The sequence below is a fragment of the Bos grunniens genome, chromosome 10 (assembly GCF_055505025.1).
Source record: "Bos grunniens cultivar Pamir isolate PY7600 chromosome 10, Bosgru_T2T1.0, whole genome shotgun sequence".
In the NCBI taxonomy this organism is placed as follows: Eukaryota; Metazoa; Chordata; class Mammalia; order Artiodactyla; family Bovidae; genus Bos; species Bos grunniens.
In genome coordinates, this window is record NC_141174.1 from 81,482,672 (window position 1) to 81,494,974 (window position 12,303).

Sequence of the window (12,303 nt, forward strand, 5' to 3'; positions counted from 1 at the left end):
CTGGCCAGGCTGCTGAGGCCCAGCTCCTCGGCACCACTGCTGCTTCTTGCAGCCATCTGTCTCCGTTCCTTGGGCCTTCAGTTGCTGTTTCTGTTACTCTCCCTGCTACCAGGGTAGGGAAGGTTTTGGCGATGGGAGCAGCTGCATAAGAACGTGGGAAGTGGTGGGGCCTCTGGACCCAGGGCTGCCCCTTCTTAGAAGTGTAGAACACAGGAGCCAGAACAGGCCTTTCGAGCTTGGAAAATACAACCCCTTAGCACAAGAGAGGCCCAGATTTGCATGCAGTCAAATCTCTTCTCTGAGTATGCTTAGCTCTCCGCTTGCACAGGCCTGGGCTCTCTCTGTGGCTGCTCCTAGGTTGGGACTGGCAGTGGTGAGTAGGGATAAAAGGAAGGCTTCTCACGTTACCTCTGTATACCTTTTGGATTCTGACCCACATTCTAAAACAATGCTGTTAGAAATGTACATTTTAAAATGCTAATCAAAAGTCTCTTTTCCATCCTGGCCTGAGCTCCTTTAGGGGATTAAGCATCTCCTGGGGACTGACCAAGTCCCTAGATTTGCTCTGGTAGGGGAGGGGGCTCCATCTCAGCAGCCTGTGTCTCGCCAGGGCTGACCTCCAGCAGGCTGGTGTCTCCTTCACAGCTTCAGCATGCTCTTTCTTTCTCTGTGCCTGTTGTTGCTTTCAGTCCTGCAGCAGCCCCCTCCCTTCTGACAGGCCCTGTCTGTTGACTCTGCCTCCTGCAATCTCTCCTGAATCCACATCCCCACTGCCGTCACATCCTGGGACACTGGTCAGACTCCACGCAGCTCTTCTGATGCCTGCCTGTTTTCCCCCGGTCCATCTTCCCCACCCCTGAGCCCGTCAGCTTCCTCAGATACAAATTGTGCACACTCCTCTCCCGCTTACATCCTCCTGTAGCCAACAGCATTAGTGCTCTGCCCAGCTCTGCCTGGATGCCCCTTTCCATTTTTGTACCCAACGCCCCCTTCAAGTGCTTTCAGGGTTGACACCTGCAGCTCTTCTTGGAGGGCTGCCCTTGATCTGGACCTGGTTTACCCTGCCCAGCCCCACCTGGGCCACGCTGTGGCTGGCAACTGCTCAGTGGTAGTGGTGGCGGGGAATGAAAGCCCAGCTTCTCGTCCCAGCAGGGCTACCCTGAGGCTGAACACTCTAAGGCTGTCCTGCTGGGCTCCGAGGGAAGTCACCTCCACAGCTGAACTGGAGCTCCAGCTGGCCTCTCTCCAACCACCTACCTCCCCTGGGTATTCTGCCTTAAGAGTCACTCAGCGTCTAGATGAATCCCTCACGTGGAAACCTACCACCCACAATTTAAATCTTAATCACTGATCTGTATTCATCTCCTTTCTCTGAAAATTTATCCCATATCACATCTACAGTCACGTCATAGCAACTTCTAGCTGTCCTGCAACATTCTGTGTTTCAATACCTGCTTTTTTTTTCTCAGTTAGGAAAAACTACTCTACCCCCATTCTTTAAGTCTCTGATCAATATCACTCCCTTCAATTCCCTAATGAGGCCAGCTGCTTCCTCCTGTACTCTGTACTGTGTACTTATTACAGCACCCATCTCATCAAATTGAACCAGTCTTCTCTAGCATGGTGCTGGGCAGAATGCAGGTGTCAAAAGAAATGTTTCTGAATGAATACTGACTCCCAACACGTCCTAAGACTCTCTGCTATTGGGTTTCTCAGATCTTGACACTCTTCTCCGTGTTTCATTCTCTCAGACCTCTACTCTACTGTTTACATTTCTAAGATTAATTAAGTCTTGTTGGAGGGAAGCAATGTGGTGTCTTTTGAAGAAAACCGCTCCCTCTGGCTTCTTGAGACACCAGGATCAAGGCTGTACCCTGCATGGTGTGGACTCTTGGGGCCCCAGTTCACTCACTTCCTACGGTAAGTGGAAGGTTTGTACTGACTTCTAAGGTCTTCCAGGGCTGAATGAAAGTCCTCTGTGGACTGGAGCCTACTCTGTCTGGTTCTCTGCTCTCCCAAAGCCAAGAACTGTGCCTGCTGCAAAGCACACTCTTGCATATTTGTCAAGAGAAAGAACTGACTTTACTGGCTCCATATTGCTTGGCCCATATGTGTTATTTCACTTAATTTTCAAAGGAGTGGAGTCAGGGTTTGTATGCAGATTTGTACACCTTTGAAGCCCATTTTCTTCCCATCATGCCTTGTGACCTTTAGGGGACAAGGCCCTCATGAAAGGATTTGTCCCAATGATGGCTTTTAAAGATGGCTGTGGAAGGCTGGAGGAGATCCTGAGGCCCTTGTCCTTCCTAAAGCATATAGGCAATTGCTGTTGCCCCTGACCAATCTCAGGGGGATTAGGGTGGTGAGTGGAAGGGGGTGAGAGGGTGGTGAGGAAATCTGATTGCTCTGATTTAAACAGGGTGCCTCAGCAAATGGTGGAGTTTAGGTACGCAGTTCCAGTCACATGCTTGTAAGCTGGCTGGCTCTTTTGAAAAAAAAAAAAAAAAAGAAAGGAAAAAAACCCTGGTTGACAGCAGTTGTTGATTCCTGTAGCATGTATATTTTCACCATGGCTAAACTCAAGCAACCACCGTGAAGTGGCTGGCTGCAGGATTGGAGGAGATGCACATATCAGCTCTCATGGGTGAGAGAGCCACCCCAGCAGTCACTGGAGCAGTAACTGGGGGCTATTCCCAGAAAGCCACGGGAAGATCGCAGCTTCCATAGGTTCTGTAGGCAGCTGTGGGAGGCCTCGGCTCTCCCCCTGCCTTTTTGGAAGATTAGAAATGGCCTCTGCCACTCTGATTTATAGTAGCTCTCCCATTACCTTGATGACCGTGGAGCTGCTGGCGGGAAGGTGGCCTCAAAGGGGCCCTTGGCTCCTCCTTGGAACACACCCACTGTTGCCTTGCCTCAGGCTGGGACAGACCCCCAAGCAGGGAAAGCAGCTCTGAAAGGTTCTTGTGATCAGTTCTTCAGGAAACAGTTCCTGGGGTGTCATCCCAAGAATGCGAGTGTGTCAGTGTCATCAACTATTCCTCTGCCTCTCCCTTGGGATTTTCCTCCCCAGTTCCAAGAAATCCTGAATATCATGGACTCTGCCTTCCCTGGATTGGGCCTCACCCTGGGATCAGGCCCAGCTAGAAGGCAGTGGGCATCCCTGAAGAGACGGCAGAATGAGGGCATGGGAAAGCAGTGAGGAAAAGGGGTGGGTGTGCCTGCTTCTGGCTGGGGAGGTACCCCGCTCCCTGGCTGGGGCAAGGGACGGGCAGCTCTGCAGGGAAGAGCAGGAGCAGATGTGGAGGAAAGGGGCCTTGTCCTGTGGATGCAGCTCCTTGAGAGCCTCAACATGTTGCATATCGTTAGGTCTTCCTCTAAAGTACCTACCACCTTGCTGAGCAAAGGATAAGTACTTGAAAATGAACTGAAGGAGAAATGAGAGCTTTATTATTAGCCCCTAGAACATTTTTCAGTGTTAAGGCAAAAAGTAAAATGACGGGGTAAGGAAGGCCTGAAGAAGGACCTATAAAGGCCCCCAGGGCTCAACCAGGGCACAGCAGAGGCTTCTCTTCAGATCAACGGTGTGCAGTAGGTAGGCAGGGAAGGAGGCTGTGTTCCAACTGAGATAGACCAACCACTCAGCCCAAAGGGAAGCAGAATTGTGTGAGGCCAGCAGGGTTAGAACTTGCTAGCATAGAGGGTCATGACCCATTTGGGCACCCGGAGAAACCCAGGCAAGTAGGAGGCCAGCCAGCCCAGGTTGGAGACATGGGAGAGGGCGGAGCTCAAAGACAAATAATCCTGGACAGGGCGGCCTGTGGACCACAGGAAAAGAAGGATTAGATCCTTGTTTCCCATTCCTCAGACACCCCCACGTGGCTGCAGAGACCGAGTGGAATGTGAGGAAGGAAGGGAGAGAAGGGGAGAAGGAGTGAGCTGGAAACGGAAGGAAGAGAGGTTCAGGCTGGCTGCTGGGCCAGAGCTCTTACCATCAACATCCTGCAGGCCGTAGCGTCGTGCGAGGTCACAGGACGGCAGCACCTTCCCGCTCAGGCTCAGGATATTGGGATCTGTGGGCACACAGACAGCTGAGACAGCCTGCAAATGGCCCAGGGTGACCAGGCCTGGGCCCAATGGCACAGGGCATCACCAAGATAGGCTTAAGAGCCCATATTTGTTTCTTTCTGTTCCTAGGAAGGTTTCTGGGCCTCTGGCTCCTGGCCACTGTTCCCAGGATCCAATTGCTGAGGCTCCCACACCTCAAACTGGGCATTGGACCCTTTGGGTGTCCAGAAGCCATAGAAAAGAAGGGCGTATTCCTGGCTCAGGACCCAGAACCAGTGGCCACCACCCTGCAGATCCCCCATGCCCTTTCTCATTACCAGCCGCCCCCAACCTTTTCACCTGTTGCCAACGCCACCACACATTTGCCACTCATTTCTGTGGTCTCCGCGGATGAGAAACGAAATTTGAACTGAAATACAGGGGCAGAGAGTGAAGGGTTAATTTCCAAGAGCGCTGCCCAAGTCCCTTTCCTGCTTTCAGCTTTTGTTCCAGGAGAGGGAGGCGCTTGTCACCGCGCCTGCAGGACTCAGCATCTGGGAAGGTACGGGAATCACTCCTTCCCACATCCGCGAGCCGTGTAACCACGTACTGGTACCCACAGCCTTTCTGCCTTTCCTAAGTGGAAGAATATGGGGATGCCAACCGCATCTGGGCCTTCTAGATTAGTTCAGAGTGGAGGTCAAGACTATGGGCTCTGGAGGCGGATAGTCTTTCCACTTACAGGATATGTGACTTGAGCAAGTTTCTTAACCTCCCTGAGTTTCAGTCTCCCAATCTGTAAAATGGAGCTACCATCTCCCTTACGGAGTGAAGGACAGAATGCGGGTCAGTGCTCAGCCCTGCGCCCGCCACAGTGAGCCCTGGAATCTACTCTCTGTTGCTGTTACTGTTTTGTCATTGGAGAGGGAAAGACTGGTTCCTTGCATTCCCTGCCACCCTCGCCCTCCCCCGGCCACCTGCTTAATCAGGGGATCTGAAGCATTCTCCTTCATCATGTGCTCCTTCAGCAGCTCTGTCTGCACCAGCCCCGGCCACAGAGACACGTAGCTGACCCCGTGGCGCCGCAGCTCCTGAGCACAGTCCGCAGCCATCCTGTCGCACTGCAGAGGGACAGAAGGCCGGGTGGGAGTCAAGGCACCTGGTCGTGTCACCTCCCTCTCCTGCCTTGCCTGCTTCTGCCGAGGATGCCCCCAACCCCTGGCCTTCCCAGGAGCCCCGTCTTAGCTATCCACCTTCCCCAGTGCACTGGCCGGCCAGCGGAGAGGAGCCCAGGCTAAGGAACTGTCTATACAGGGGAGAGGAAGAGGGGAGGGCCAGTCAGCCTCACCGCCTGGACCACCGGGGACCATCTCTCCTGAGCTCTGGCAACTGTGACTGTCCACCCCAACCCCTGCGCCAGTGGGTCCTCACCGCAGCTTTGCCCACGCCATAGGGGACGTTGAAGAGATACTGCAGCCCCCCAATGGAGGAGATGATCACAATGAGCCCCCGGCCAGCTGGTACCATCAGCCGAGCCCCATACACTGAACACAAGTAATGGCCTCTAGAAGGTGGGGCAGAGAAGAAATGAACCACGTTAGGGCTGTCTCGAGAAGCTTCTTCTGCCCCCTAGTGGCTTCTGAGCCAGGTGGTGGTGGTGGCTTAGTCACTAAGTCACGTCCGACTCTTGTGACCCCATGGACTGTAGCTAGCCAGGCTCCTCTGCCCATGGGATTCTCCAGGCGAGAATACTAGAGTGGGTTGCCATTTCCTTCTCCAACAGGGCCGCCAACCTGGTGAACCAAGGGCCTGAGGTCACATTCTAAGAAACCCACAGGTAATATTAATCACTGAAAGAGGAGAAATGGCAATCTTTAGAAGACTGTAACGGAAGAAAAGTGCTCTGTCATGACAGCAATGACAAAGCTAAAATAACTCTGGGGGATAAAATATAATAAATACATAGGATCTACAAGGAAAAACTATAAAGCTCTATTTAATATAAAAGAATACAGGCCGCTCTATCCCTCTGAGATGGCCCACACTTTACGTATGGACTGTGTTTCTCTCTAAATAATCCACTTCTCACCTAAATATGTAAAAAAAGAACAAGTACAGACAGAATCTGTTTAGAAGAACCAACATGTAAAACTTGAGTTCTGCTTAAATTAATCCACAGATTCAATTTGAGTGATATCTCAAGACTTCTGGAGAAATTGATAATAATCTAAAGGTCAATGAGAATAAATGTGTGAAAATAGCCGGGAAAATTCTGAAAAAGGAAGAAGAATATCTTGTGGGTGAGGGGGATACGCTGCCATAAACTGTGCAATGACATAATAGTTAAAAGAATGCAGAGGACTTCCCTGGTGGTCCACTGGCTAAGATTCTTTTTTTTTTTGGCTAAGATTCTGAGCTTCCAATGTAGAGGGTTCAATCCCTGGTCAGGGAACTAGACCCCACGTAGATCCCACATGCCACAACAAAGGTCGAAGATCATGCCTGCTACACCTAAGACCTGGCTCAGCCATATAAGTAAATATTTTTTAAAAAAGAATTCAGGACTGGCATTATAATACCTAAATATGTCAATGAAACAAAGTGCTCAATAGTTAATCCAAGTGTAAAGAAGAATTCAGCAAAGTAGTAAGGGAACATTTCAAACCAACAGGGAGAGATGGTTGTTGTTCAGTCGCTCAGTGGTGTCCAACCCTTGGAGACACAACTGAGAGACTGAACAACAAACATCTGGCCAACAAATAATTTGGGCTTCCCAAGGGGCACTAGTGGTACAGAACCCGCCTGCCAATGCAGGAGACATAAGAGATGCGGATTTGATCCCTGGGTCAGGAAGACCCTCTGGAGGAGGGCATGGCAACCCACTCCAGTGTTCTTACCTGAAGAATTCCAAGGACAGAGGAGCCTGGCAGGCTACAGTCCACTTCAGAGTTGGACATGAATGAAGTGACTTAGCGTGTATGCACGGTCAGTTATTTAGTAGGTGGGATGGATTCTCTACCTCATTTATTGCTTTAAAATGCATTCCCAAAATACTTGGGTATAAAAAAATGAGTGCCTAAAAGCAATAAAAGAAAGTATAAATAAATAAAATGAATTTGCTCAGTTGTGTCTGACTCTGCGACCCCATGGACTGTAGCCTACCAGGCTCCTCCCTCCATGGGATTCTCCAGGCAAGAATACTGGAGTGGGTTGCCATTTCCTTCTCCAATATCTCTTTGAGCCCCTTTTTTGGAGGGGGAGACAAGAATACTGGAGTGGGTTGCCATTCCCTTCTCCAGGAGATCTTCCTGACCCAGGGATTGAACCCGGGTGTCCCGCATTGTAGGCAGACGCTTTACCATGGGGAAGCTTGTCTCAGTACCATACCAAGATATAAATGACTTATACATTAAGACATGTATATACGTAGATATACAAATACATACATGTATATACATTTAAGTATGTTTAGAGAGCTGAAGAAAGCATGCAGGCAAGTAATGAGTAATAAATTGGGAAAGATATTTGTAAAACACACATTAAAGGGATCTATTCTACAAAGGTCTCTTATAAATTGATGTAAAAAGAATAATTTAGTAACACAACTCACGAAAGAATAAAGAACCGATACAAATGTAAAAAACAAAAGCTCAACTTCACAAATAATAGAGAAATGTGAATTTAAAAAACATCTTCAGATATCTTTGGCTTATTAGAACGGCCAAACTTGCCTGACCTCCTGGCCCGATATTGTCTAGTATGATAGAAGACATGGGGAAACAGATATTCTCCTTCATCGTTCTGAGATTATAAATTGGTGGGGTCTTTTTAGAGGACAGTTTGATAATGTTTACTAAAATCTCTGAGGTACATATTTTTTAGCCTAATTTTTTCCCACTACCGCAACAGATAAGGGCTTAGATAAATAAATTATGGTATCTCTTTCCAGTGGAATATTTAAATGAATGGTAGAATATATACTAGGCTATTAACAGTAGCTATATCCCAGGCAAAAGAGGAAGGGTTGGTGATTATGGAATAAGATTATACTAATCTACCCAGTATATTTGGGGGTTTCCCTGGTGGCTCAGTGGTAAAGAATCCACCTGCCAATGCAGGAGATGTCAGTTCGATCCCTGGGTCAGGAAGATCCCCTGGAGAAGGAAATGGCAACCCTCTCCAGTATTCTTGCCTGGGAAATCCCACGGACAGAGGAGACTAGCAGGCTATAGTCCATGAGGTCACAAAAGAGTCAGACATGACTTAGTGACTAAAGAACAACAACGATATCTCGGGCAAAAGAGAGGGGTGGTGACTAGGGGAATATGATTACACTGGTCTACACAGTATATTAAAAAAAAAATAACACACACATACTTGATAACCAGAAAAACATTTTTTTTGCACAGGAGACAGGACTCTCCAGATGAAAACAAGTAGAGTGAGTTACGGTATCAAAAAGAAGGCCAACCTCAGGCAATGCAGAGGACAGGCACGATAATTATGTGTGTGAGTGGTGAGAGGAGGTGTTGGTGCGCTTCCAGCAGGGTCCCAGAGTAACCTTCGCTTTGGACCCTTCATCAGGGCTCTGGTGCCAGGGTCTGGGCCTCTGCTTTGCAGGCTCAAAACCCTGACCAGCAAGAGGTGAGAGTGTGGAAGGCCCCTCTCTTTAGAGGGCTAAGGACATGGGTGTTGCCAATTTCAAACTTTTTGGGTTTTTCTTGACTCTTGGTTGACCATCTCCATCTCCTCACAACATTTATTCCACTTTGGAAATGACAAGTGGATTGTAATCCTGCTTCCCTGAGATTGCCACTAGAAGCCGAGGGTTTCCTTAGATGCTTTAGATGTAGATTTGCATGTAATCTCTGGGTGACTCCCACAGGTGGCTGATCACATCCATGCAGTATAGTTTCTGAGAGGGTACCCTCTTCCCAACAATAAACACAGCCCTGAAGGATGTATGTCATGCTGGGTGAACTGTAAATGCTGTGTTTCATCTCATTCCTTTTCCAGATGCATGTGAAACCCCTGCCTTCTCTACTCACACCTGGAACACTCTTGCCTGTGGGCCTGGAGTGAGGAGGGGAAGGCGAAGATGGCTGGCATTCAATCTTCCTCACTGACCTTCTGCTGATCTAAAACAAAATAATTCTTTCCTCTAGCCATGTTTGGAGAAGGAAATGGCAACCCACTCCAGTGTTCTTGCCTGGAGAATCCCAGGGACGGGGGAGCCTGGTGGGCTGCCGTCTATGGGGTCGCACACGGTTGGACACGACTGAAGCGACTTAGCAGCAGCCATGTTTGGACATACCGTGGCAAGCTTTACCAAAGGAAAGAGGCTTCCTTATGGATCATGCATTTGGACAAGCAGAGAGTGAGACAGGAGAGCGGGCAAGGGCGAGTTCAGATGAAAAGTATGGACAGAAACAAGGCCAAAGTTGACGTTCCTGGGCCCAGATTCACCTGCATGAAACTCCTTCAGAGGGCAGTGGACAAATAGGACAGATGGGAGAACAAAGAGACGAGGAGATCAGAAGGAAAAGGAGAGGGCGCTTGTTAATGTTTGGCTGAGTGACTGAGGGGAGCCCAGGCCCTTAAGTGGGTGGCCGGGGAAGCACCTACCTGAGTCCGACGTTGTTGATGTCATCCCAAATGGAGGCGGGGCTTTCCCAGAATGACTTCTTAGAGTTGTTCAGGATCGGCTGGAAGGCACAGGGAGAGTGATGAATAGTATGCTCTGGAGGCAAGAAGGGGCTGGATAATGGAAGGGGACAACCAGTGGGGATGAGGACTCAGGTCAGAGGGGGAGGTCCGAAGTGTGGAGCTGGGGTCAAAGTTCAAAAAGCACCTGGACTCCAGCATAGGCATTGTTGACCAGCACATCCAGACGTCCTTGCTGTTCTCGATCCACCTGCTCAAACAGGTTTCGCACTTCACTCTCCTGGCTTGAATCACATACCACGGGCACACACCAGCCTCCCCGGGATTGCGCCTGGAAAGAGACAGAAGGGATATGAGCTCCGAGTTGCACAACGTGAGACAGAACTCAGCTCCCGTCAGCCTCAACGTGGGAGCGAGGCAATCCTAGGCCTCAGGCAGTAGCTGAGGCAACATGGTGGGCAATACTGCCCTCTGGTGTCTGTTTGAGGAGTTTCAGTAATGCTGCTGCTGCTGCTGCTGCTGCTGCTGCTGCTGCTAAGCCGCTTCAGTCGTGTGCGACCCCAGAGACGGCAGCCCATCAGGCTCCCCCGTCCCAGGGATTCTCCAGGCAAGAACACTGGAGTGGGCTGCCATTTCCTTCTCCAATGCATGAAAGTGAAAAGTGAAAGTGAAGTTGCTCAGTCGTGTCCGATTCTTAGTGACCCCATGAACTGCAGCCCACCAGGCTCCCCTGTCCATGGGATTTGCCAGGCAAGAGTACTGGAGTGGGGTGCCATTGCCTTCTCCATCAGTAATGCTAGGTACTGTTGTGGAGCAAGGGGGATGGGGAATCCCAGGTTTAAAATCTACAGACATTTTCTGAGGTCTACTCTGTTCAAGGCATTGTATTACTCTGCACATGGAGGCTGAGGGACAAATAGGCTTGGAGGCTCTCTTGAGAAAGGAGGAACTCTTGAGAAAGGAGTTCTTTTTCTTCATTCTTGGTCATTTCCATCTCTTGTGCCCTTAGCTCCCACCCTTCACCACTCATCTGGAATCTCAACTCAATCCCAGCCTTCTTACCCTCACTCCACCAACACTGCTGCCTGGTAAATGAAAAAACAAAGCTCTCAGACACGAACACTCTCTACTTCCTATTCCTATACAAATGTGTCCCCTCCTCTAACTTCAGAGAAAGAAGAATAATTTATTCAAGAACAATCTTCATATCCTGAAGATTCATGCTCTGGGTCCCACCCTCTGACCTCCCTGCCGAACTGCTCACTCACATTTCTAGTACATTCTGGATACACTTATTGCTTATCATGTTCATACTCATTCCTTTCATCTCTTATCACTTCCTGTATTCACATTACATTGAAAGGATCCATTTCTGCCTTAGACTTCAGAGCAAAAGTTATGTCCTACTAAATTTGGTAACTCCAGTGCCTAGCAAATCAAAGGCACCCCAAAATTTATTTAACTGAAATTCAGTAGAAAAATCAAATGAAAACAATTCAATAAAATCTTAACAAGAAAAGAGAAAGAGCACAGGTCCACAACTCTTGAAATTCAATTCCAAAATCCCTAAAGCTCTCAAATAAAGTTTTTTTGTTTTTTTTTTTTTCATAAAATTCACTTAATGGCAAAATGTGCCCTGATCTGAAGTTACTTATGGGGTTTACTTATCCCACTTAGAATAAATGTTCATGTTTATTGAGGAATATTTTGGTTTCAGGTAAGGGATTAAGAGGAGTAGTTAATGGAAAGAGCTCCCTCGGATGGTTTCTGCCCCCTGGGACTCCAGAGGAAGCACTCACCTCCTGAGCAGTGGCCTGCAGTGTGTCCAGGTGGCGGCCAGTGATGTAAACTGTGGCACCTGCTTGGCAGAGCTGCAAAGCGATGCCCCTGCCAATACCCCTGGAGGCACCAGTCACCACGCACACCTGGCCCTTCATGGTAGCTGGCATGACTCAACAAGCAAGGGGGTTAAATCTGTGGAAGAAAGGACTTGCTCTGAGGGAAGCGTGCAGACTGCGTTATGTCGAAGGGGGGTGATCCTGATAGAGGTAGGAAGGGGAGCCAAGGTTGAGATCCTTTGATGGGGAAAGAAGTTTCTGAGAGGGATAACTAGTGCAGGCCCCGGACAAGGTTGGCTGTCCCTTTTGGGCGACCAAGGAGTGAAGAAGGGGGCTGCGAGGGGCTGTCCAGGCCGGCCATCTACTGGGACTCTGAGTGGGACTGTGGCGGGCAGTCTCTCTCGGCACGTCTTACAGAGTCCTGAGCTATGGAGTTCAGGCCCCTTGCCCAGAGGTGCGGCTTCCGCGTGGAGGGTTGGCGCGAGGCCCAGGGACCCTGAGCCCGATGTGGAGGGAGCTCGAACTCCATACCTGCCACCTGTGCTGCCGCTGGAGTCCTCGTGCCGTCTGGCTCACAAAGTTCTCGAAGTCGAGGAGTTTTAATTCTGGTCGCAGGGGCGGGACAAGAAGTCAAGAGGACGACGGTCGAGTGGAAGTACACGTTCTGGTCCGGTTTCAGCAGGAGACTCGGAGGATCCGGTCAAAGAGTACAACACGTAGGAGCCTGGACAAGGGGCGGAGGCCAGGATCCACCAGC

At 49.6% G+C, this 12,303-nt stretch overlaps 1 protein-coding gene across 2 annotated transcripts; it reads right to left on the minus strand.

Annotated features, from left to right (window-relative positions):
* Positions 1-3,425: 3,425 nt before the first annotated feature.
* DHRS1 (dehydrogenase/reductase 1) lies at positions 3,426-12,276 on the minus strand. 2 transcript variants are annotated; one of them, XM_086322574.1, is made up of 9 exons: positions 12,078-12,276; positions 11,508-11,682; positions 9,896-10,039; positions 9,670-9,749; positions 5,476-5,608; positions 5,022-5,165; positions 4,405-4,474; positions 3,990-4,070; positions 3,426-3,815 (listed from the first exon to the last, which is right to left on the minus strand). In XM_086322574.1, the coding sequence occupies exons 2-9, from the start codon at positions 11,655-11,657 to the stop codon at positions 3,679-3,681; spliced, it is 939 nt and encodes a 312-aa protein (XP_086178700.1). In that variant the 5' UTR covers positions 11,658-11,682; positions 12,078-12,276; the 3' UTR covers positions 3,426-3,678. The 2 variants fall into 2 exon arrangements, with proteins under 2 accessions (XP_086178700.1, XP_086178701.1); XM_086322575.1 differs by lacking the exon at positions 11,508-11,682.
* Between the last annotated feature and the right edge of the window lie 27 nt (positions 12,277-12,303).